Source organism: Pleurodeles waltl, chromosome 7, assembly GCF_031143425.1.
Source record: "Pleurodeles waltl isolate 20211129_DDA chromosome 7, aPleWal1.hap1.20221129, whole genome shotgun sequence".
Taxonomy (NCBI): Eukaryota; Metazoa; Chordata; class Amphibia; order Caudata; family Salamandridae; genus Pleurodeles; species Pleurodeles waltl.
In genome coordinates, this window is record NC_090446.1 from 108,637,733 (window position 1) to 108,664,636 (window position 26,904).

At 43.4% G+C, this 26,904-nt stretch overlaps 1 protein-coding gene across 2 annotated transcripts in view; it reads right to left on the reverse strand.

The window, feature by feature from the left end:
• YTHDF1 (YTH N6-methyladenosine RNA binding protein F1) overlaps positions 1-25,046 on the reverse strand; it is a 97,926-nt gene extending 72,880 nt beyond the window's left edge. Inside the window, exon 1 of one of the 2 annotated variants that reach the window (XM_069243186.1) lies at positions 24,201-25,046. In XM_069243186.1, coding sequence (XP_069099287.1) covers positions 24,201-24,227 — 27 coding nt within the window. In that variant the 5' untranslated portion in view covers positions 24,228-25,046. The remainder of the gene's footprint in view (positions 1-24,200) is intronic. The other variant, XM_069243187.1, reaches the window with a different exon arrangement.
• Between the last annotated feature and the right edge of the window lie 1,858 nt (positions 25,047-26,904).

Here is a 26,904-nt window from a genome sequence, read left to right on the forward strand (position 1 = left end):
ATAAAAAAGTTGATAATAAAACAATCTACTTATTAAAAGGATTTTAGCTTCATGAGCTGCACTATAGAGTATATTTGGTGTATTCCCATACTAACAATGATAAACAGCCACTGGGACGGCCAAAATAATGTGGGTTGTTTAACTTATCAATGTTACTGGTCGGAGCGCTGTTTTGTACCAAATGGGGACAGGGAGTTGGGTTATGTATTCCAAGAACCTACACACTGAATTATGGTGGAGTTTTGAGAAGGGGTGCCAATTTTGAACAAAGGTTTCTTTGTTGAATGTATTTGGTGATTTCACTTCTGATGAAATAATCCTGTTCCATGTTTTGCTTAGTGGGCGATACAAAGCAGCTTGAGGTGGATCTTCTGGCAACCGGTAACCAACGCAGGACCCTCAAGGCAAGAGAGATGTGGGCTTGTGGCGTTACATGTAGGAGTAGTCTGGCAACCGAGTTCTGCTTGAATTGTATTTTTTTCATAGCAGATACAGATGATCCATGGTAAAGGCCATTGGTACTAGAGACATCGTAGCCTGTACCTTGTGTGGAAATCAGAGGTGGGAGAAGATTTACTGCACAGCTTTCAAGGTGATGAAGCTTGATCTTACTGACTTGTCCACTCGGGCATTTATTGTTAACTTGGAGTCCATGGTAATTCAAGGTTTCTAAACGTTCTTGGATACTTTAGGTGGTGGTCCCAGATAATCCGGTCATGCGAAGAGCGGGTCATAACTTTTCTAATTGTCACATGCAAGTATTTCCACTTTGGAAGCATTCAATTTGAGATGGCGCCATATCATCCACTAATCAATGGCTCCAAGGCAATTGAAGATTTGTGAGTTTCCAACGTCTTTGGGGCAGTTTAAGAAATATTTGTGTTATCTGCATAGTTGTAGCACGTAAGGTGAAATTAATTGATCATCGCCGGTAATGAAATCATGTAGATGTTGAAAAGCATAGGGTGAGATGATTGAGCCTTGAGGGACCCCTGCTTTTGTGAAGTAGGGTTTGGACGAGAAAGGGGTGGGGAATGGGTGACATTTGTTCAGTTTTGAAGGTAGGATGTGATTCAGTCAAGAACAGCCACCTGTATGCTGGCTTTGCAGAGTCTTTGTATTTGGATGTAATGGTCAACTGAGTCAAAGGCAGCTGAGAGGTCCAAGAAAAGTAGTGCAGTAACTCCTTTGTGGTCTATTGTAAGATCATCCCAGACGGCAATGAGGGCAGATGTAATGCCTCTTCAAGGGCAGAATCCAGTTTGGTAGTGTTAAAGCATGGGGTTATCTTTAAAGAATTGTGATATCTGGATGAATGCAGCTTTTTCTACCAGTTGGCCAAGGAAAGGTCCATTTTTAATTGGTCTGTAGATGTTGGGGGTCAAGCAGGTCCTGTCCTCGTTTGTTTTCTCTAATAATGGGCATATGCATGCCATTTTAAGGTCTTCAGGAAAGATTCCTGTAGTTAAAGAATTATTGATGATTCTTCTTGCTGGTAAGGCAGCAAAGGTAAAGAATGTTCTTGAGTATGTGGGTTGGACAAGGCTCAGAAGGGCAGCCGGAAGGCCTGCTTGCTATGACCAAATCTGGAAATTCACTTTGTCATGTTTGTTTGAAGGAGTGCAGAGGCTGGGTTTGCTTACTCTTGCAAGGAGTTTTAGAAAGTGGTTGCTGCTGGTGGTCTTCCTTTGTTTATAAATAGGAGTCCAATGTGCCTGCCTTGGTTGTGTAATGATTTGCTAGTTTGGCTTAGAAATTTGTGCAATGGGATGAGTTCCTTCCTTGCATTTAGGTTTTCATACTTTGCTGAGAATTTTATAAAATTATTTTTTTTATTTGAAGATCTAGCATTTTGAATTCTGTGCAAGTAGTACTTTATCATCAGCTTTTTAATTGACGATTTTTATATTTGTTAAGTTTGCGTAGGTGAAGTATGTCTTGAATGTTGTTTGTTTTGAGCAAGGTTTGTTGCGGTCTTCTGATTTGTTGTTTTATTTTTTTAGCTCTGTATCCCTCCAAAGTGCTTGTTATCTCTGGTCCTCTTTTGTTTTTCTGAGCGGTATTAGGCTATAGAAAGATTCCTGTAGGCACTTAAAGTTTTAGAATGGAATTTATTGTGTATAGATTTGTATTGGTTGTTAGTTGTGTATTCAAAATTGAGTTTGTTCCATGGGCACTGGGTGGTTGTACATAAGGTGATTTTGGGTGTGTTGATTTGTGGCATTTTAAGATGGAAAGTTACCAAATGGTGATCTGAATATTTGACTAGTGTGGTGCTTTAAACAATAACTAGTTCTCTGTTTTCAAAAATGACGTCTAGGACCTGTCCAGTGATGTGTGTGGGATTGTGTACCATGTGATGTAGGTTCAATGTGACTAGGCTAGTGATAGCTTTTGGATGGGGCATAATGGGTCTGTCAAACCAAATGTTTAGGTCCCCATAGGTTGGAGTAGTGTTATAAAATTTGAAAGTGTGTCTAGAAATGTGTCTTGGAATGTTGAATTGCAAGGTAGCGTTCTGTAAAGGAGGAGGAAGCTGGTGTAGGGTGGCATCTGGTAATGAGGCTTTCACAACCTTCTATGGAGATGTTGGTTTTGCTGAGATCTATTGCTTGTTTGAATATAACAGCTAGTCCACCTCCTCTTTGCTCTATACGGTTTTGTGTGATGATCTGATGGCCCCAGTGTTGCATGAAGCTGCACCTCCAGGCTATGTCATCTCCTACCCATGATTCAGCTATGAAGAATAAGTCAAGTTGTGTGGCAGTGAATAGGTCGTAGATGTGATGCTTGTTTTTAGAGAGTGATTGAGCATGTATAAGTAGTCAGTTTAGAGATGGTGTTTTTGGTGGTGGTGCGATTTTGTTTTGGAGAAGAGCGAGCAGTGTATTTTGAACTTGTAGCAGGTGTGTTATTGATAGTGTGGATATTAACTGTATGAGGTGCACAATAGGGTTGTTTTTCCATATTGTGTTCCTCATCCAGCAAGCTTAGAAGGCATTTTGTGTGTGTGTGTGTGTGTGTGTGTAGGTGGTGGAAATGGTGGTTGAAAGTGACATGGTAAGTGGTGTTCTTTTTGTAGAGTAGACTTGTTGTGTAATAGAAATGGGATGCAAAATTGTGAAGAGTGGCATGATTTTTTTTTGTCTGTTTAGGGTAGATGGAGTATGGGTTGGGGTGGTGGTGGAGCATGTGGGCCATACTTTAAGGCTCTAAATATTGCAATGGATGAGAGGCAGGTGAATGAAAAAATTTGCACATTGCATACCCACAAGAGATATACCTCACAAAGATAAAGAGTGCGTGAATTATTATTATTCTTTTTTTTAAATGTTGGTCTGATCACCACCACCACACACTTTGTTTACTACAGGAGGACAGATCTGGAATGTCCTATGGGTCTCATCTGTAGTCATCAGGAAGCTCACAGACAGCAAAGAAAGAAGCACCTTAAAAGAGGGTATATTAGAAGGGGACTCTGGACATTATGAATCCCCCAAACACATATTAGAGGATATTCTTTGACTCAAGATTCAGTCCCAGCTCCTGGGGTGGGGATACAACCTGTGTATATGACACAGAATGAGATGGGTTGACTTCCCTGCCACAGGGAACACAATGCAGGACCATCGCTGCTGAATTCTATACGTGGCTGTAACAGCAGCAAATGATAGACATATGGATGGAAATGCACCCAGAAATCCAGGAATACTCCCATAAAACACAAGACTGGACATGTACTTAAGAACAACTGGACTGACTTGCAAAGTAGTAAACTGAGTACTTAGGACAAACCAACTCAGGGCAAATTCTACTCTTAATGAGAGTAGAATGGGGAGAACAATCCTCACAAAACCCATACAATGCATTCAAATTAGGGACTTACAAAACGCACCCTTTTGCAGCACAATAGGAGACAGTATTGTACATACATTACAGGAAAATAAGCACTTGACACAGAAGGCCCTGCAGCAGGCCTCAAACGCAAGTCAGTGTGTGTATGTATGTATGTGCATAGTGGGCAGGTGTGTATAATTATCTGGAAGGTGTGTGTACTGTGTATGTACCTCTTCATTGAGTTATGTCTTTGTGCAGGGTAGGTGTGCAAAGGTGTTGGTGGGTTAATAAAGCACAATAATTATCTTTCAGATCTCAAATTCCAAATGTAGTTTAAAACAAACAAACAAAAAACAATATTTTTTGCACCTCCTGTGCAGAGGGGAGGTTGTACCCATGCAGGCAACAGATGGAGATCCAATATGATTGCTCACTAGGTCATGCACCCACAGCAGAGATTGTGAATACTTTATTGGTTAAAGGTTCCAATTCCATCACAGACGAGTGGATTAATACAAATATTTGTAAGGTCTTTATTTTTGGAGTAAAATGAATAGTATTTACAGGGATGTGGAATTCCTATCGCTTGACGCCCAGGACATATTTGTAGGGGTGAGGGGCAACACGTTTTCATGCTTATTGTGTCCTTGGGACAAACAGGCCCAAACCCCTACTGCACAAACGCTCTCGATGCCAGTTTACATTGTCTGCAGTTGAGGTAATACATATGTCCATATGTTAATGCTGTTCAAACTTGTATTTATGGTTCATTAACGAAAAGCCTTCATTATTAGGGTGAGCTATGTAAATAAACATCTTGAGGTCACACTGAAAAGTGTACACGTGTTAAAGTTTAACAATATGAGGCTAAGTATAATGCTCCCAGAATGCACTCAGGTTAGATGCAAATGTTTGCAGAAGCTTTTAAGCAAGAATGGTTATTCTTTGCTTTCAACATAAAATGTTTAGGAAAAAATGCAAGTAGGGAAAAAAAACAAAATTTGCGACTATGAAATTTTAGGTACTATTTCTTTGAAACGTCAACTAGTAAAATGTGTTGATGCATGCTAGTATTTCCAAAAAATATTCCTAATGGAAAATCAGTGTAACCATTTTTAACAAGGTTATGGGAAGCATGAAAATAAACAAGCACTGGCAAAGCCAACTGACCCGACATTTTTTGTGAGTCCTCTGGTTTCATCAATGAGTGTCTTGTTTTGACATGGCTTTTGTAACACTTTATTGTTGTGGGAGCTGCCACGCCCTCACCATTGTAACTAACTGGAAAAAAGAAGGAAAAAAGTTTTTGGTCTCAAAAACCACACACTGCCACCAGTGGCATAACAAAGGCCCTGCAGCTCCCCCCCCCTCCTTCAGCACAGCACCTACCCTGAGTGAGTCAGGAGGGGGCCGCCATGTTATAGGCAGGGGACCTCTCCAGTTTTGTTACACGACTAACTGCCACAGTAGTTCCTGGCACTGAACAAAACTACTGTGTGCGCCAATATGCTCCTTGTGGAAGAGCAGAATGTGATCATTCACAGTAAAGCCAGCCAATTTATAGAGAGAGAAATAGAAGTTTAATAAAAACACAATTTCTTCGTTAACACCAGACCTAATTAGGGACCCAATTCCTAAAGAATGTCACAAAAGTGTACGTACCCACAGTATATGTCTTTGAATTAGTTGCTTTCATGAATTCAAAAGAACTTACAAAAAGTAGAGCAGGAAATCGTACTCCTAGAAAATATTTGTAAACTGTATTTTAGCACGTGCAAATATGCATATGTAGATTTGGTCATCTGAAAATCCACTGAGTGTGTACAAGTTCACTTTCCTTCCAACCACTTTTTTTCCCCAACCCTGGAAGAACTTCTACTTCTGTCATTGTTGGGAGAAAATTTCCAACCTTTCTCATTATAGGAAAAGATTAGAGAAGAGCTGGTGAAAATCCTTAAAACATGCAAGGTAGCAGGTTTGAAGACTCAAAGGCATTCCAGTCCTGGAATTATTACTTAATGCTCCCTCAAGCCCCAGTATGTAGATCTGCGGAAAGGTGGCAAAATAAGGAAATTGCTATAGTAGGGATTGAAACTGCAAGTATTCAAGACCTACTATAGCAGTAGCCCTGGCACAATCAGAGAGGCTATTATCAGAGCTCACACATAACGAGATTGCTGCCATAATTTATCACTGCACTACATGGCACCAAAGGGACAAGTATATTATTTTACAGGAGACTTAGATTTAAAAAGCAACCTGTCCCATGGACAGGTAGGTATTTTATTAAATTCTACAACCCTGATTTACTTAAGTAGAGATGTTTTAAAGCATTAATTTTGTTTGACACTTCCAGTGAAACAGAATTTAGTCTATTCCAGGGCATATAATTGAACCAAGGTTGTTAAACTTTTGACTAATGAGAATCCCTACTAAATCACTACTCAAAGCCAGGAAAATATCCCTACCCCACTGAGCCTTTTTCTCCCCACATCATTCTGAAATTCTCCATTTTCATGTTTCACACACTAGCACTTTATTTTTCTGCACCCTCTTCTCATTGTCTGCTTCTGCACATACTTCTGGCATCTCTCTCACTTCATCACCACAGACACACAACAGAAAAGAACACAACCATTCATCTGCAAATACTTGGGTCCTCTCAATACGTCAGCTGCTCTGCACCTCTTTCGCACACTTTCACATATAATCACAATTCCATAAGCCACCTGTGCTCTGTGCACTCTGCAGAGAAGCAAATGACTGGATTTTCAAGTAATTTGAAAACATAAAAGACTCATTGAAGGGCAATGTGAAAAACTCCACTGCCTTCTCCCTGAACTACAAACCACTGAATTATTCCCCGTTGGAAACAAACAACCTGAAGTCACCCTCAACTCACAGAAATACCTACAAGTGACCCAGGGCACAACAAGCACAATACAAATCAATACCGGGTATGAAATAAACTGCAACAAAACAACATGATGGGATAAAAACTAATATTCTTAGGCAAATAAATTAAGTAAGATATAAGAAACGCAAACGTGAGCTTTCTCACCAATGTGGATTCCTCCATTTTAATCACATACTATAATGACCTTTGTCACTGTGGCCTGTGGGCCCCGTGAGAAGGGGTTGCAGACCCCTGGGGTTCCGTGACCCACAGGTTAAGAGTCGCTGAACTTTATGGAATAGATGGGACAAGAAAACTCTAAATATCCATACCTCTACCGAAACCAGTGCCATGTGATTTAAAAAAAAAAAAAAAAAAGATCTGAACCACACATTAAGGACAAGCCAGAATGCCTCTATGTTTGTCACTATAAACAAGGCTGTCAAATTACATACAGGAGAAGCAGCTAAAGTCACAAGAGTCCCAAATCCACATAATTGGGGTGCACCTCCTTGAACTGCTCAAAATTTGAGAACGAAATGTATTCCCTGTAATTACAAGTATAGCAGGCAAGAGCTTGGAGCCTTGGGTGTCATAATAAGGTAGCTGGATTTTGTTCTAGTAGTTGTAGCAAAGTATGGGAACCTCAAAACAGCTGGGGAAGTACGACTATTGGATTCACTGGGTACTGTACAGTGAGTTCCTCAGTGGCTGTTTGGTCGCTAAGGGCATGAGCCCCAAAAATATATATTTGCTGCACCTCCTCTCCTTCAGTCACTGAGCAGGCTACAGGAAACAGATGCGACACTGACTCTCTAATGCGTGCTTCGGCCTCTCTCATTGAGCGACATACCTACACCAAAGCTGCTCAAGCACATGGCTTCCAATCTGAACAGCATCTACTCTAAAAAATCAAGTACTGTGGCATGGTTCACAGACAGAGGCTGCCGAGCCTATACGCACATCATGACAGCATCCACTCCCAAAGAAATCCTATACATCTCCTGAAACAGTGGGCTCTCTACCTAGAACTAGACCCATCCAGTGTCGCCTCCACCAGTGCACAGCTGAACCAGACTTCCTCATTTCACAGTTGGACTTGTAGAAAAACAATCCATTAAAGAAAATTAAAAGCAACTGGTGTAGCCAAAGCTTGTTTTGTTGGAGTGTGATGCATGACATTTTCCCAATAATATAAGAGATATCCAGTGTGCAGTATAAAAAAATGAAGAAAATATAGGCCCCTGGGAGAGGGAAGCAGGGAGATTGTGCTGGCTACTGAGGCATCTAGTCTGAGTGATTCCAAGCCCCGCACTCCTCTTTGTCAGTTGTAAAGTAACACAACACCAGTGGAATTGCATGGCTCTCACTTTTAAGTTCAAATGCATAATCGGAAAGGTGGAAGTGCTGGCGTCCCGCTTTCTGCCTCCTCAGACCATTAATGGTCCTTGGGTGCTTCAGACGGTTCTTGTGTACATTAAGTTTGAAATTCACAAATGAGCAGACTCAAAAGGCAGCAATCAAGTAATACAATAAAATGCAACAGGATTTGTACAGTGAGCAGCTGTTTCCAAGGAAGCATCACGGCCATAGCAGAAAAGACTACACAAACAAACATTTCAACCCATGGACAACAGTTCTAGGCATAAAAAATGTAAGTCTTCAGACTTTCTCTGAAAGCTGGGGCAAAACGATGAGCAGTCGGATGCAAGTTCCAGAGTTTAGTTGTTAAAAACACAAAACATCTTCCACCTTTTCTAGGCTTGCGGCCCCTCGGGGTATGCAAGAGTTTTAAAGTGTCAGACCACAAGGATCTGCCCTGGTACGAAGCCTTATGCCTTCTTCTTAGATACAAATGGTCTTTCTGCTCCAGGGCTCTGTGGGTGAAAATGGATGCCATGAATGTTATGTAGGCAGCCAGTGCATCGGACGTAGATAGGCAGACATTGACAGGCGCACTGGAACTTTAAGGATAAGACACAAAGCCACATTTTGAATGATCTGCAGAGGGTAATATTCTTATGATGACCACCAGCTCTGCAACACATACATAGATCAGTAAAAACCTTTCAAATCACTACCAAAAATGAAAACTCAAATTGAGTTCAGGGATCTGAGAACCACGAGCACACCTATACCAAGATTGGATGATTAATGCAAAACATGCAAGAAAGGCTAAGCCCGGATAAACAATGATAGAAGGCAAAGCAGACCTCCTATGCAGGCTATGGGAAAGATCATCTTAGGATTCATGTGAACTACAAAAGAAAAGAACATTATACCCCAAAAAAAGAGGGTTAAATGCCTCTAATCCCAACTACCGCTAGAACAGTCCTCTTCACTCTCAGATTTCTGAGTGGGCGCAAAGATTACTGTAGATAGAGGATTGTAGTGCCACTGTTGGCATGGTTATCCACTACTTTTTGCCTAGTGCAGATGCCAACTTTAAATGAAAGTGTGCTGGGATCCTGCTAACCAGGCCCCAGCACCAACATTTGTACCTCTGTTACCACAACTTGCATAACCCTGGCACACAGTCAAGTCCCTTGTAAAAGGTAACCCTGGTATAAAGGGCCCTGTGGCTAGGGAAGGTCCCCAAGGGCAGCAGCATGTATTATCCCACCCTAAGGGACCCCTCACCAAGCACATGTACACTACCTATGCAGCCTGTATGTGCTAGTGGGGAAAAAAAGGCAAAGTTGACATGTGCTAGTGGGGAGAAAAAGGCAAAGTTGACATGGCACCCCTCTCAGGGTGCCATGCTCACAAACCACTGCCTGTGGCATAGGTAAATCAGCCCTCTAGCAGGGCTTACAGCCTTTATGCAGGGTACACTATACCACAGGAAAGAGCATAGCTGCATGAGCAATATGCCCCTACAGTGTCCAATTCCATTCTTAGACATTGTATGTGCAGTTTAGCCATATTGAGTATATGGTCTGGGAGTTTGAGATTATGAACTCCACAGTTCCATAATGGCTTCACTGGATACTGGGAAGTTTGATATCAAACTTCTCAGCACAATTAACCCCCACTGATGCCAGAGTTAGATTTTTTGAAAAATGCACACAGGGGGCATCTCTGAGTTGCCCCCTGTATGTTAGCCAAACTGCTGGTGTAGGACTGACCGGTCTGTACCAGCCTGCCACTTTCAGACAAGTTTCTGACCACACGGGGTGAGAGCCTTTGTGCTCTCGGTGGCCAGAAACAAAGCCTGTCCTGAGTGGAGGTGCTTCACACTCTTACACCCCCCCCCCCCCTTACCGGGAACTGTAACACCTGGTGGTGAGCCTTACAGTACCCAAGGGCACTTAAGCTAGTGTAGTTGCCCGCCCGCTCGGAGCAGAGCCCCAGTTTTGTCTGCAAGTCCAACGGGAAAATTAAGGAGGAGTGACCACTCCAGCCAGGACCACCCCTAAAGTGCCCAGAGCTGAGGTGATTCCCCCCTCCCCCCCCCCCGCACCCACCGGAATCCTCCATCTTGGTTTGGAGGACAGGGACCAATAGGATTAGGTTTGTGCCCCCTCCCCAAAAAGGAGTGGGCACAAGTTGGGTGTAGCCACTCTCAGGGACATTAGCCATTGGCTACTGCCCTCCAACCCCTAAAACGCCCCTAAATCTAGGATTTAAGGGCCTTCCTGAACCCAGCTCACCAGATTACTGGAGACCTGACAAGAAGAACTGCTTAGCTGAAATCCCCAGCTGAGAAGAAGGAAGACGACAACTGCTTTGGCCCCAGCCCTACTGACCTGTCTCTTTCGACCTCTGCCAAGCTACAGAGGACTGCCCTGTACCCAAAAGGACCAAGATCTCCCGAGGACAGCAGCCCTGTCCAAGAAAAGCCAACAACCAAGGACTCCAGCCTCACTCCGAATGCGCGAGTCCTGACCACTCTACACCCGATGCCCACGGCCCGTTTCCAGGTGGTTCATCAAGCCAGAGAGGATCCCCCAGCAAGTGCCCACCCTGGGTTGACCTCTCCACCCCCAACGACGAGGCCTGCAGAGGGAATCCAGAGGACACTCCTGACAGCAAAGCTCCAGATGAAGATATCCGACGCCCAAAGACACACTGCATGCGCAACCCCCAGGCCTTGGAGAACCTGATCTCCGGTGCAGCAACATTCAAGCAGACGGCCCTCCTCCCTCCCAGACCTGTGGTCTGCCCGATACAACCCCCTGGACATCACCTGCAGCCTCTGAGTTATCCCAGGGGTCCCCTCATAGACCAGCATCAGAAACCTGATGTCCTGTTTGCACCTGGCAGTCCCTGTGCTGCCTAGGGTGTGTGTTTGGTGCCCACCTGTGGCCCCTCCAGTGCTCCTCTAATCCCCCCTGGTCTGCCCTCCAAGCCGTGGGTACTTACCTGCAAGCAGGACTGATTCTGAGTACCCCCTGTCTCCATAGAAGCCCCCGTTAAATTTGCTCATCTTTGATCTCTGCACCCGGACGTTCCTGTGTTGCTGGTGGTGGGTTTTTGGGGTTAACTTGAACCCCAACCTGTGGACTTCCTAAAAACCCGGAGACTGAAACTGTGTTGCACTCACATACAAATCAAACTAACATTTCTTCTCCCAGCAACTGTTTCTGAAAATTGCAGTGTGTCCATTTTTAAAACAGATTATTGCCAATAATTCAAAAACTGTATAACTTTCAATTTCAAACAAAGTACTGTTGATACGTCTGAAATACAAATCTATTGAACTAGCTACCTGCAACTTGAATCTTGTGGTTCTAAAAATAAATTAAGAAAATATATTTTGGCTATATAAAATCCATTGGCCTGGATTTAAGTCATTGAGTGTGTGCTTCTTCTATTGTGTGTGTACAACAAATGCTTTGAACTACCCTGTGATAAGCCTAACTGCTCGACCACACTACCACAAAAGAGAGCATTAGTATTATCTACTTTGGCCTCTGTTAAGCCTCTGGGGAACCCCTGAACTCTGTGCACACGATATCTCATTTTGATATTGTATAGACAGAGCCAGCTTCCTACAATGTCCACTGAGTGAATATTAAGCAAATGAAACAACAAGAAATCCAACTAATGGTAAGCAATGGGTGGGCTAGAAGCCCAGTGTAAGTTTTTGGTAAGGTCCACAAGAGGTGTCTCAACAACCGATAGCTAAAAGCAGCCTTTAGGCGAGACCTAAACTCAAGTAGATAGAGAGAAAGGCATGCATGCAGTGAAATAAAAAAGGTCACAGAGGCTAATGGAGTGACGGACGAAGTAGGTAACACAGTAAGGTACATTAAAGGGTTTTAGAAAATATCAGATGCGGAGGGGCAGAAAGTGTGGTTGGTGGAGGATGGGCTATATAGCCAGTTAGAGAAATGGAGACAGTCTCCCAATAAATCTAGTCTGTGGGAAGTTCAAGAGATGACAGTCTCTCAAAATTAATTATAGCATCATGAAAAGAAAAGGGTGAGAAGACGAGAAATTTGCGTTGGGGTTATAAAAAAAAAAAGAAAATAAAGGAAGAAGAGGAGATCCACAATGGAGGAAGGCCTTAAAGAGGCAGGATGAAGTATGACTGCCACACATGGAATCTAGTTATTGGGGCTGATATCAGCCATGTCTAAAAGGAGATACACAAGTCAAATATATGGGCAGTATTCTTTAGCAGAAGCAAAAAGGCCACTGGAGAAAGAGTGACCCATAAATAAACTTAATGAGATGAATAAACTTTGTGAACTACTACTAGAAAACATCTAGTAAATGGAGGTCTACAGAGAATTTTAGTGAAGCTGCTAGCTGAAGAACAAATGAAGGTTCAATTTGTCTTTTTTTAGCTCAAACAACAAAATGCTAAAAGAGCAAAGGATCCAGCTAAGGGGGAAAGCAGGACAATAAGGGAAATAATATAGTGGTCAGCAGTTGGCAGAAACAAATATGACAAAGGTGATCGAAGAATTTAATCTTGAGACCTAGAGTTTTCCATGGGTCATCAATTTTTTTTAGTCTACTCTAAAACCTTAACGAATCCCTGGGTCATACATGCTGTGGCCATTTTTCACTGGTTTCAGGCTTACAATGTTATCACTTGTAGTAGAGAAATGCTCTTATAAAATATCCTCAAGAGAGTGGTGGCATCTAAAAATCAATAAGATTAATTACCGGTTGCCAGGAAACCGTACAAGATCTCCAAGGAAATGACAAGCTCTGGGTCTCCACAGCTAATGTCCTGCAGTTTGTATGGCCGAAGCACAATTAATGAGAGAAGTAGGGGAGAGCTAATTAGCTTTCCCATTAGGTGCCTGGAGAGACCAGTCTCTTTAACACACAACGGAAGAGATTCCAAAGAGAAGAGGAGGCAGGTCCTTCTAACATCAGAATATCTTGATTAGATTGGCACTGCATTTAGCTGGCAGAAATGCCGGGGGTTCTGCTATTGAGGAACTCCATCTTTCAACAGAGGTTGTCCTGCCAAGCTGGAAGAGGGCAGTGCAACAGGAGCAGGTTGAAATTGTAATTCCCCTAGAAATGGTGCAGAATGTATCCTAACCATGGTAGCCACATTTTCCTGTACGAACATTTTTAGGAAGGAGGACAAAAGTAATAAAAAGAGGCTGTAAACTAAGCATCTGGATAGTTTTCCTACGGTAGACTACATATTTACATTTAAATGGGTGACATTACATTTGAATCGGTATACACAAGGAAACAGAGGCCACGTAGTATCAAGTTAAAGTTGATTCAAAAGGACAAGTTAGAAATATCAGGTTTTGTACTCCATGCAGGTCTATAAGAACAACTGTATGCTGAATATGCAGTATTTTAATTGTATGGCATGTCTGAGAAGGTTGTCAAATGTGACAATAACTGGAATGGTAATAACAATTTGGGTGGTTACCCGTACATGCTATCTGTTCAAACACCAATAAAGAAATTAGGAAGAAATAAACAGGTATGATGTTAGCATTCCAGGTAATACTTATTTCGTTTAAAAAAAAAAAAGGCTATGGCTACATTTTTTAAATCATCATGCCCTGCAAACATTAGTATCCTATAATTCAGTAGTTGTTCACCTGTGGTCCGTGGACCACTGTGGGTCTGTGGTGCCTAGTCAGTGGGTCTGCAACTGCGTAGTCAATCATTATTAACATAATTATAAAGTGCAAAAATCAAAATTTAAAGTTTTAAAACAGTAATGTGTAGGCATATGAAATTGGAAGGTAAAAGATGACTTGATATCCCTATCTTGTTTCATTGGAGCAGCACAAGTACAACAAGCGGAATCTACTATAGACTGCTGCCGACCACAATTGAAACAGATCTCGGCCCACAAAAAGAGAGCATGCATTAGGACGAAATGAAAGAAACTTGATTTGCTAGAAATAAGCACATGAAAAGATATATAACAATAGCTGGGACTGAAATCTGTGTGCTGGCTACACGTCAGCTGTGAATAATGTTTTCGTATGTAAGCCCGTCAAGCTACAAGAAGGAGTAGGCCACAAAGTCAAAACCTTCAAAAACACGTGCAGGATTATTCCAACTGCAATATTTTTAAAACGTAACCCTTGCAAAAGTTTGTATAACATATCAAAGATTCCAGAACACTTTTTGCACACACCCTTTAGCTTTTACAATTTCACACTTGTGGCAAAAGGACTCAATACACTGCAGGTGGAGACAGTTCAGTGCTTAATGACTTACATTATTAGGGAATATACAGTGTGTCAAAACACGCACTTGATAGTACACAATCATCAGGTGCAGCAGAGATATGGGTACACTGGCCTAAAGCACTGATATGCACCAAGAAGATGCACTAAGATTAAAAAAAAAAAAGATACGAGTCTAGCATTTCGTTTATATTTTAAAAAAGAAACTCATTTTTGAAAGCTTTAATCTTCCCATTAAAATAAAATTGTCAATCTTTGTATATTTTTCATTTATTAATTATATAAACTATTTCATAATTTGTGTACTTGCGTGATGTGCACACGTTTCTGTATTGTGGAGAATGGCTTTGAAGTTCAAATCGTAGATATTGTTTAGGCTTTCATCAGAAATTCAGCGGCAGTCCACAGAAGTCAAAAGGTTACTTATCCTCCTCTGTTACCCCAGTGATGCATTATCCAGAGTTTCAAACCTTGCAACCTCCCTCGGTGAACACGCATTTTCCTCCGGACAAAAACTCCGAGGCACAATATTAATATCTCTCAGTGAACACCAAATGTTTTTTGAAACTTGATACTTGGAGATTTGAACTTAACACACGTTTCCAAGCATGCCCTGCTAACAGTATAAATCGACCTGCTTAAAACTCTTAAGCATAGTGTGGCTCGTCGCCCATTAGAGAACAGCCTTCCATGACCATGACTGGTTTGCAGCATGTGCTGGGATGGCTCCTCAGAAGTAATTCAAAAGCGGTTGGAGGTCAAAGAAAGTCAGTAACCTGAAAATTAGAAAACACCCCATTGTCTTCAAAACCCTGGTACATCAGTGATAAATTCCAAATTCATTGAAACGTGTATTGAAATACTGCTGCATCCACCTATTCTGAACCCTACTTTCCTGTAAATGGAAACTGTACTGGCACCTGTTGATTCAGAGAAGTCATGAGGAAGGCAAACCTGAAGCCACATTAAATAATTTTTTGGTTGAATCCTACCAGACGGCATAGTAGTCTGGCTGCTAAAGTCTTCTTGGGGACATTCTGAAAGCTGACCTAAGAATTCATTTTGCGCATTGCTTACCAGTGGCTTTCGGTCTGTAACTTACATTTGCTCGCTTTGCATTTGCTGGCTTTGTTTCTAGGCTGTCCAGCATGTCTGTGTCCCGCACATGAAGAATTGCCTGTTTAGTGTATTCTTTCACGTGTGCTCACTTTATTTAATCATGTCTTTAAATGTTGTTCTTGTCACATTTACTGTGAAAAGATGCCAAATGTCACGTTCTGTGTTCCGAGGAAGCTTGGTGTTTACTTTTCTTTATCGGACTTCAAAGTGAGAGGGTTTATTTGACAATCGGGGGTGTGAAAGGAGAGGCTTTTTTTCTACCACACATTTAAATGTCCATAAATTAACTCTGCTAATATTTCAGAACATATCAGAACTAGGAAAGCACAAATTAAGCACATTCTTTTTTGGAATTCTGCAGTGGGATGGAAAAAAATATTTTAATCCTATTGAAACAAATCCGTACCCCAGGAGACACCATTTACACACATTATAGACTGTGCGATGCATGGTCAGTAAAACTGCATGTCTGTGCAAAGATAATGGTCCTTTCAATTGTGTGGCCTGTAACGGCAGTGCACTACCACATCATACATACAACACTCTAAGGCCCTCCATAAAACTCTAGGCCACATAACACCACCCTAATCTACTCCATAACACACTACTTCACGCCACTACACTAACTTCAGCCATGACCTGTGTACAACCTGGCTTAAACACATTGGCAAAGTCAATAGCTCTTCCACAGGTGAGTGCTACTGGCCGTGCAAATTCTTGTTAATTTTAGAAATAGTATTCTTGCAGTTACCGCAATGTTTTCTTACTCATTTAGGTACAGAAATATTTCAAATCAAAGTCAGTAGCATGAGACTGAGGACGATATGACATTCAAGATTAGTAATGGATTTTTTGACCTTCAAATTGCAGCTCGTGGACAATACTTTTAACACACTTGACTGTGAATCATAAGGCACAACAGATTGAAAAACTTTGTAAAATGAATGAAAGAGACATGTTGCCAGGATATGAATTTATGAAGTATACTTTGAGAACAGGTGTAACTGAAAGCTGGACTCCCACACCTAAAGCAGTAATATTTATATATATATATATATATATATATATATATATATATATATATATATATATACACATATACACACACACACACACACACACTGGAGGTGAAGGTTGTTTCCCATGCTCCTCCTTTTAAAGGTATGTGATTTCCAAAGACATAACCGTTTTAGTTCCACTGGATGCGGGCAATTCAAACTTCTATATCTTTGTATGTCCTCTCATGGCCCCCTGCAGTGCTCCCTTTTCTGTGTGTCAGGAGGAATGACAGAGTATATTAAACATCCTGTAAAATCATGCTGTCTATATCTAGTCAACCAGATCAGCAAACCAGGCTGGTTCAGAATTTCTTCTAGTGATATCCTTACAAAGCACTCACAGGAAATCAAGTACTATGGGCTCTACTAACACAACCTACCTCTACAAGCTACGACTCATGCACTCATTTATAAATAGGTTCTTGAACCACACCTCTTGAAGGTCAAAGGTGCAGTGCAATTTCTTTCTAGAACAGAAATTACTTATTGAGAAACAAATGGCATTGAAAGGAATATAGAATAGTGTGCTAATAACTATCTTAAGGCCTAGGTATTATTATGTAATATAATTACTTCTCCATAACTTGTTTCTATGCTATTGTGTAACCATGACTACATTTAGGAAATTGGGGTAATCAATTCTGAATTATGTTGAGTGATATCTTATCCAAATTCTGTTCCTATAAGTTCCCAGTAATATCGGAAGGGCTAAAATATAGTGTTGCTTGGGATGTTCAAACGTCATTTACAATTCTGATATTGCTTTGAATGCTGGATAAGAGTTTTACCCCATGGGAAAAGTGGAACACTCAAAGATGTGTGTCACTGGAACTATTTTGAGAAAATAACCAACCAGTTTTCATGCACTTGCTTTAGCAGTAATGTATAAATTCACCGTTATTTGGATTTGAAGTACTTAAGCACCTGGATCCTGAATGTGTGATATAATTTTCTTGAGTAACTATCATATTAAAGCAATCCATTCAAATTCTTACATAAATGTCAGTTTAACCAAACAAAGCTTCTTTCAGACACAGCCCATGTATTCAGTTTGGAAAGGACTAAAAGACTGCGACGTTCCCAGTGCTGAACACATCCTTAATCCCAGATAAGCACTACTCAGTATGCATAGTATAGTCAAAGAGCACAGAGCATTGTTGTGGGTAGTGCATGAGAACGTAACTATGAGAACTCAACTATGGTGACTGTGCAATTTGAGGGAATACAGGGAAAGGTGGTAGAGGGTGGTGTGTTCAAGCAGGCATGTGTAATATACAGCTGAAAAGTGCAAAATGTAGATGACCTTAGATAATAGCTAATGGGTATGAAATGCAGGCGAATCGAGTGAATCCTCACAATTTCAAACACAGGTAAGAGTGTGATGGGCGTGGTCATCACGTGGCAGAAAGAGTAAAAAACATGACCGAAGGTAAACAGATGCAGACTTAGGGCCATATGTACGAACACATTTTCCCATTGACACAGAATGGGAAAAACCCTTTGCTACATCTGGCCCCTAGTGTCTCTAGTGCAAAGTCGAGGGAGAACATGTTGTGGTTGACTGTCTGAAAAGAACAGTTATGCATGCACTTTTGGTCAGGGTGTATGTCTGCCATGGAAAGCCATTAGAGTAAGGCTGGTGAATGCAAAGCTAGGACTTGTGAGTGTTAGCCATTTTCACATACTGCAAAAATCATGTTCACGTTTCAATAGGGAAAGATCAATTTCCCCTGCATCATTTTCTCCAGTAACTTTTATGAGAAATAAGAACAGAAGCTTATTATTGAACATACTGCATACTCTAAGGCAGCAACAGGAATTTGCCATCCGAAAAACATGTCTACCAGTGGTACAGAGACTTGACAGATCTGCCCCTCCTAGGCTGCTACAGAGCTGTACTGTGTATTTCCCACTACAATACACACAAGTCACGCTGCACCTCAGGCCTTGCGAAAGGGAGGCTGGCTGTACGACTATATTATTTAAACACATTACTGTTTCATATTGCTGCAAGCTTATTTGAGTAACCCAAATTAAAGGTACGAAAACGATAAACAATAAATATGTGCATCTTTGATATATGCAGAGTGGGCCAGTGACCGATCAGAACTCCGTACAACTACAGAGTTAACTGGGTAATTTAAACAGAATAGTGTTGCTTCTCTATTCTGCAGGTCCAAACAACTTGATTATAGAATTTAGCAAAATGGCTTTAACACCATGCACCAAAACCTTGAGTGGCAGTAAGGCAGGATATTACAACCTCCATGAGAATTGTGTCCAAGGAGAATAAAGTAAAAAGAAGGCATGTAGTGTAATTTAATATTCAACACCTGGTTACATGAATTAACAGACTTTCTGTAACTGAACAGAATGATGTCCAGGCAAAGCATCGTAATGTTTGCGTATTTCAACTTTGTACGTAATACTGGTAAACTTACACCTGCCTTTACTTTCAGAAAAAGTAAAATTAGGTCTGCAAAACTCAACCCTCTCCTAGTACGAGGAATACTTTTGCCCATATTTGCTATTCTACGCCATCTCCAGTTTCAATCTTAGTAACTTACAGATGGAAGCCACTAAACAGAAATGAAGGACTGAGTGAAGTGAGCAACCAAAAAATGGTGGTGACTAATGAAAGAAAATGCAGTGGGTAAAACCAATGCCAGGAGTCTGTGGCAAAAGGCAAAATCAAAGGGGAATGAAAGGGTAAAAGAGAAACTAAGGAAATAGGAAGATGACTACCTGGACAAATGTGGGATGCATTTCATTTGACGAAAAAGCGAGGGATGACTAATAGAAGAATGTAAATTAGTAAACATAAGCAGGAAAAAGGCATCTAACAAAAGAAAATAGCAGATGTACAATGGGTTAAATGCAAAGGTGAAACTACCAACATGGAAAAGAAAGAAGTGACAACGGAACAAGCATTGGCAAGGCCAACAGATCTGACCTCAGCAGATGTGCAAAGGATTTTTCAAACATATGCAAATCATTGGCAAAAATATATTTAAAAAACACAAATAGGAAATCCGCCATTCTTCATGGTCACTCTGGACAGTTCACGTTTTGCTAGACCCTATATTTTTTCCGGCTTTAGAACTATGTGCTCTTTGCCCATATCAACAGCTGGTAAAGTGCCTGTAAGCCCCCATTTTAACATAACTGAATTGGCATAATCCTGATGGTATATTGAACTTGCCTTCAAGTCTTGTATACGGTGTTGTACATTTTGCATATGGTACAAAAAGCACAAAGGGCATGTTAGATAAATGCCCGTGACAGACCTTAGCATTTCATTAAAGTGGAAGTACAAACATGGCTTTCAGGCGCTAGAATCACCACGGTATGCTTAGTACGCTCCCCACACACACACAACCAACACTTAGAGGTGGTTTAGCGTGGCAAAGACGTTTGCCATCTTGAGAATGCCTAAAGTGGGTAGGATTGGCAGTGGGAGCTTTTGCTTCACTAATTAGGGTGTGGTCAAGAATCCCCAACACCCACTAGCTAGTGACGGGCATGAATGTGGCACCCATTTAGAACACTTTCTGGCCCTGGAGAAGATAAGAAGAGGAGGACTGGACCTGATGTTTGTGACCCGAGAGGAGCACTGAAGGACTAGATCTGCTACCTCAAACACCCAGGACAAAGAAGTGGACTGCGTCATAAGCCTCACCTACTGCTCAAGCTTTGAGGATAGAAGCTACAAAAGGTCTTTCCCTTTGAAGAACCCAGCTGACCAGGGATAAATGGATCTTACAGTTAGCCTCTGTCTAACATCCTGCAAGTCTCTATACACTCCTCCCCCAACCCGAGGGCCTGGGCAATAGTAATCCAATTTCTTAAAATAAACAGGCAGAAATGGTCCTATAGCCTGAGGACATCAGTCCTGGACATAAAGGGTACTAACTTTGAGGCGGCTGTGCCTAGATGATAAGGCAAAATGCTGTCACTCACAATGCAAGACAGAAAATTGGTTAAATGGGCTAACTCAAAGCTGCGGTGGGTGGATGCAAAATGTAAATGATAGCTAAACAGAAGGAAGACTGTACAAAAATACACACTCATAAAATGCATTTCTTTATGCCACACCTAAAATTTTGAGGTAAAGAATGAGGAGTGGTCAATAAATTCATAAATTCTGCTTGCGGAATTTTGGCAACACAGAGTTCCAGATAAATTCCACCAACCACTGTGTGGCAGAGTTTTCTCTCACAAGTGGCTAGTCAACAGCTGTCCAAGTTGGTGGGCGACAACTGGTATCCCATATCATGATTTTCAGATGCTAGGAGCGCACAAGGTGAGATTTTCCCAATGCTGGTGGTCACAACTGTTTGTGGTGAGAAAGCTGCCACTCAAGTAGAAAATCTACTTGAGCTGCAGCAAAAACAACTCAAGAAGCATCACCCTCTGGTGTAACTTGGTGCTGTTCGCAATGATTTTTCACCAAAGAAAAATCTCCTGGAGCTACAAATCAGTGCAATGTGTCAATTTACGCCTGTTCGCAAAACTTCATGGAATCTGGTTCAAAAGTTAATTACTAGAGAGACTGGGGTGCTTATTAAAAAAAATACAAATTTACGTTAGGTGACTAATTGTAAAAAATAAAAGTGATATGGAAGTTGGGCAGCGGTATGAGAAAAGCAAGGGGGATTACGGCAGCTGACATGGAAAAGTACGTGGGAGAGAGGATTTACCTTATGATCAGAAAAATAGAAGAAGGAAAGGAGGTTGGGCAAGTGGCATTGGTTGAGGAATACAAATGGAGGTGTGAGAGACCAGTGGGGAAGAGGACACGACTGAGGCGGGAGGAGCTGAGGGAGAAGAGCAAGAGGGGAAGTGGGATAAACAGAAAAGGAGTGATGGGGAAAGGGAACCCGCAGACAAGAGCGAAAAAGGGACAGAGGGCAAAATCAGCAAAAATGGGGCAAAAACCCAAGGGGAGAATGAGACTGTTGGGCAAGAAGAAAAGAGAGGTGGTGGTGAGGAAGGGGTCCGGTGTGAAAAAAGCAAGCAGGAAGGGGCAGAGACGGACAGGGAAGAGGGAGCAAGCGGGGAGGGGAAAGGAGACCGACGGAGAAAAGCAAGCGGGGAGGGGAAAGGAGACCGACGGAGAAAAGCAAGCGGGGAGGGGAAAGGAGACCGACGGAGAAAAGCAAGCGGGGAGGGGAAAGGAGACCGACGGAGAAAAGCAAGCGGGGAGGGGAAAGGAGACCGACGGAGAAAAGCAAGCGGGGAGGGGAAAGGAGACCGACGGAGAAAAGCAAGCGGGGAGGGGAAAGGAGACCGACGGAGAAAAGCAAGCGGGGAGGGGAAAGGAGACCGACGGAGAAAAGCAAGCGGGGAGGGGAAAGGAGACCGACGGAGAAAAGCAAGCGGGAGGGGAAAGGAGACCGACGGAGAAAAGCAAGCGGGGAGGGGAAAGGAGACCGACGGAGAAAAGCAAGCGGGGAGGGGAAAGGAGACCGACGGAGAAAAGCAAGCGGGGAGGGGAAAGGAGACCGACGGAGAAAAGCAAGCGGGGAGGGGAAAGGAGACCGACGGAGAAAAGCAAGCGGGGAGGGGAAAGGAGACCGACGGAGAAAAGCAAGCGGGGAGGGGAAAGGAGACCGACGGAGAAAAGCAAGCGGGGAGGGGAAAGGAGACCGACGGAGAAAAGCAAGCGGGGAGGGGAAAGGAGACCGACGGAGAAAAGCAAGCGGGGAGGGGAAAGGAGACCGACGGAGAAAAGCAAGCGGGGAGGGGAAAGGAGACCGACGGAGAAAAGCAAGCGGGGAGGGGAAAGGAGACCGACGGAGAAAAGCAAGCGGGGAGGGGAAAGGAGACCGACGGAGAAAAGCAAGCGGGGAGGGGAAAGGAGACCGACGGAGAAAAGCAAGCGGGGAGGGAAAGGAGACCGACGGAGAAAAGCAAGCGGGGAGGGAAAGGAGACCGACGGAGAAAAGCAAGCGGGGAGGGAAAGGAGACCGACGGGGAAAAGCAAGAGGGGAGGGAAAGGTGACCGACGGGGAAAAGCAAGAGGGGAGGGAAGGTGACCGACGGGGAAAAGCAAGAGGGGAGGGAAGGAGACCGACGGGGAAGAGCAAGCGGGGAGGGGAAAGGAGACCGACGGAGAAAAGCAAGCGGGGAGGGGAAAGGAGACCGACGGAGAAAAGCAAGCGGGGAGGGGAAAGGAGACCGACGGAGAAAAGCAAGCGGGGAGGGGAAAGGAGACCGACGGAGAAAAGCAAGCGGGGAGGGGAAAGGAGACCGACGGAGAAAAGCAAGCGGGGAGGGGAAAGGAGACCGACGGAGAAAAGCAAGCGGGGAGGGGAAAGGAGACCGACGGAGAAAAGCAAGCGGGGAGGGGAAAGGAGACCGACGGAGAAAAGCAAGCGGGGAGGGGAAAGGAGACCGACGGAGAAAAGCAAGCGGGGAGGGGAAAGGAGACCGACGGAGAAAAGCAAGCGGGGAGGGGAAAGGAGACCGACGGAGAAAAGCAAGCGGGGAGGGAAAGGAGACCGACGGAGAAAAGCAAGCGGGGAGGGAAAGGAGACCGACGGAGAAAAGCAAGCGGGGAGGGAAAGGAGACCGACGGGGAAAAGCAAGAGGGGAGGGAAAGGTGACCGACGGGGAAAAGCAAGAGGGGAGGGAAGGTGACCGACGGGGAAAAGCAAGAGGGGAGGGAAGGAGACCGACGGGGAAGAGCAAGCACGGAGGGAAGGAGATCGATGGGAAGAAAAAGCAGGAAGGAAAGGAGACCAAAGGGGAAGACAAAGTGGGGAAAGGAGACCAATGGGGAAGACAAAGTGGGGAAAGGAAACCAATGGGGAAGACAAAGTGGGGAAAGGAAACCAATGGGGAAGACAAAGTGGGGAAAGGAAACCAATGGGGAAGACAAAGTGGGGAAAGGAAACCAATGGGGAAGACAAAGTGGGGAAAGGAAACCAATGGGGAAGACAAAGTGGGGAAAGGAAACCAATGGGGAAGACAAAGTGGGGAAAGGAGACCAATTGGGAAGGGAAAGGAAACCAACAGAAAAAGCAAACAGGAAAATGAATCCAGCAGGGAAGAGGTGGCGAAATGGAGACCGACTGGGAAGAGTAAGGGCAGGAAAGGAAACGGACATGGAAGAGCAATGGCGGGAAGGGAGACTGATGAGAAAGAACAAGCGGAAAAGGAGACCGACGAGGAAGAGCAAGAGGAGACAGGCGAGGAAGAGCAAGAGGAGACAGGCGAGGAAGAGCAAGAGGAGACAGCGGAATGAGAGTGAAAAGCCAACAGGGTAAGGAGACAGAAGGGGAAAATTAAGGTGGGAAAAGACAGTGAAGATTGAGGCAGGGCAGTGGCTGTAAAAAGGTAGGGAGAGGAGAATGATGAAAAGCAGGGGAGAAGGGACCCAGAGGTACTAAGTAAGAGCCTGTGTTTAAGGGAGAGAAAACGAACAGGTACATCAACAACAAAAAATACAAGGTGGAATGTAGTCGTAAGATCTTGTAGTGAGAAGATCCACAAGAAAAACACATTACGTGAAGAATGAGTAGGAAGTGAAAAGAGAAGGGCGCTAAATATAACAAATAAAATGAAAAATAATGGCAGGTAGTGAAGCACATGAGAGAAAATTGACAAGACGCGAAGAAACATGGGCAATATACAATAACAAGCAGCACCGCCTACCTGAGGGTCAACACTTGTGGCAGACATAATTCATGAACAGGCCCCGTGGTTCCTCTGGGCAGGTTTAAGGAACTGAGCCAGGAGCTGGCATGAAAGAGACAAGAGAGTAGAGCCGACAAGGCCCGGGATTCTTTAATGACAGTCTGTCAAAGGGGTTATTGTGGAGTGTCCTCACTGGGGATTGACAGCAACTCCTTTCCTGAATTGATTCACGTCTTGCGTTATCGTATGGGACCTTCTCTGTGTTTCAAACAGCCTAGCCCGCGCCCCTGTGTAAGATTTGCGACACGCTTACTTGTCCTATCAGTATGACTAATGCGATGTTTCTGTGCAGGATCTGAGCAACAACACAACGAACTGCTGGTTTTAGGCCCCTCCTCGACTCCGATACCGCTCTGGTGATTCTTGTCTTTGCTCCGAGATCGATTCTTCCCCCGATTTCCCTCCCGTTGGCTCTGGAAGCCTCTTTGTAATCCCAATCCTTATTTTCTGAATGCTTCCTATCTGTCTGGCCTACTACCACAGTCGAGAGCTACTCCCTGCAGATGTCACCCCAGTGACTGAAATATCTTGTTGTTCCTGGGCCTCTCTGATCTCTCAGTTTGCTTTGGGCCTCCTTTTCCTCCACGGGCCGCGCTCCTTCACGGATATCTCTTCTCTCGGGGCCTCCCTCCTCCCAAGTGGTCGTTGTGTTCCCTGGACCTCCTTCTATCCCCGAAGGCTGTGCTCAAACGATTATCTCGACGCCTACACAACCGGACAGAGCTTCCAATGGCGGCAGCAGCAGTCGGGACTGTAGTGGGAGGGAGGCGGGGGCCTGATCAGGTAGAAAGACAGATCGGAAGTGACGCGCGAGGAGGACAAGGAGCATGCGCAGTACGGCGAAGTCCTGCTAGAAGAAAATGGAAAAGGAAAAAAAAATCGCCGACGCAGTAAATGCGACATGACACAACAGGCAGACCGTACGCGTTAATCGTTGTCGCTTAAACCAAGAGAAAAACCCGGAAACCTGCATGATGTACCAAATGGAAAGTCTACAAACGTACACACCACTGTGGCAAGAGCATGGAAAGAAGACTGCTAATTGTGGGGGCGGTTGTGACTGGCATGGAAAAAAGACTGGAACCCTGAGCTGATGGATTTAAAAGAAAGACGGCACCAACTGTTCATATTTATGTTTTATACAATAGGACAACTATTGAAATGAGCAAGACGCAACGTTAAAACACGAATCACATGAGCAGGAGATTGAGGAGTTCTATAGTCTAATAATAATTATTATTATAATAATAATTGTAATAACCATCATAATAATAATAAACATAACTAGCAAGATTCTCAGGTTCATGCGTGATGTGGTGCTCCAGTCCAGGTTTGTTCTTTTGAATTCTGGAACTTGTAGTCTTCTTTTATGATGGAATGAACAAGACTACAAGTCCCAGAATTAGAAGAAAACCCCTGGACTAGTGCAGCACATCATGCATGAACCAGGGGAACTTGGCAGGGCTGAATAATGATAAAAATATCTGTAAAGTGTTGACCGCAAAGCAAGCTAGGGAACCTTCACACGTAATTTTAGCGCTCTTGAATAAAAACTTCATTTTTAGGTCATCATGGTTTTTAGACCTGGTCTACAGAGTTGGGCTTTGGGACAGCCCATTGCTTATCAAAGGTTGGCCTTTCTGTCAATCTTGTTTGCTTGCTTGTAATTCAATGCCTTTCACTTTTTGCATTTGTCCCTGCCACATTATATAGTGTTAGCATCATGGGTAATAGGAGACCAATGTTGCCACAGTGGACTATTTTATGCACAAGTGAGTGCTATTTTTCCCATGTATACAGGAAAAAACTCAATTTGCAGGGGTTTATATGGTGGGCATATAGTTGCCTTTCGAGCACCTTTTTTTAAAGCTGAGGCGGTGCCCTAGTTATTTCACTAAGTATAAACCAAGCACATACTTGCCTCAATAATGTTGACCGACTCTCCTTTATGCCAACAGCATACACGCCAACAGACCAGATTCAAGAAGGAGAATCCAGATTTTTCAAGACGAAAATGTTCCCCCTGAAATTGTCCCCACTAGGGAAAATAAAGCCCCCCACTATTATTTCAATTTCCTTCTTCCTACTTCTCAGATTATTGGTATGTATGCAACAGACCTAATTGAAGCAGGAGACTCCCGATTTGTTATGCCCAAAGCAGCTTTATTTTGGCTGCCTCCTGCCTAAAATTACCTTTGCTTCAATGTAAGTCAGTTTCGGAAAAGAACCCACTGATTATTTTTGTTCTGATTCGGAATCACCCTATATGCAGCTTCAAAATGTTGGCATACGTGCAACCCCGTCACCAAGTATGAGTGACTCAAGCAAAGCAAAGCTCTCTGCATGTGCCACCACCACACCACATCCCCCTATGCGGGCGGGAAGTACAGAGGTAGTGGCACCAGCAGCAGGTCTTCCGCTACCCCCCCACCCCGTTCCCCACTCCCCCCACCAGCACCAAGCTGGCTGGCACACGTGAGGTGCAGGAGGCTCAGAGCACGTTAACACATGCGCTCAAGTAGCAACTGTTTCCAAAGATTTTAATTTAACACAATCCCTAGTGGTGGTTGGTTACAGGGCCGTCAATCTGTAGTAGCACAAAAAGTGCCTTCAATGATGGCACTGGGATAAATATATTGGCATTCGCTGTGTTCCACATCCT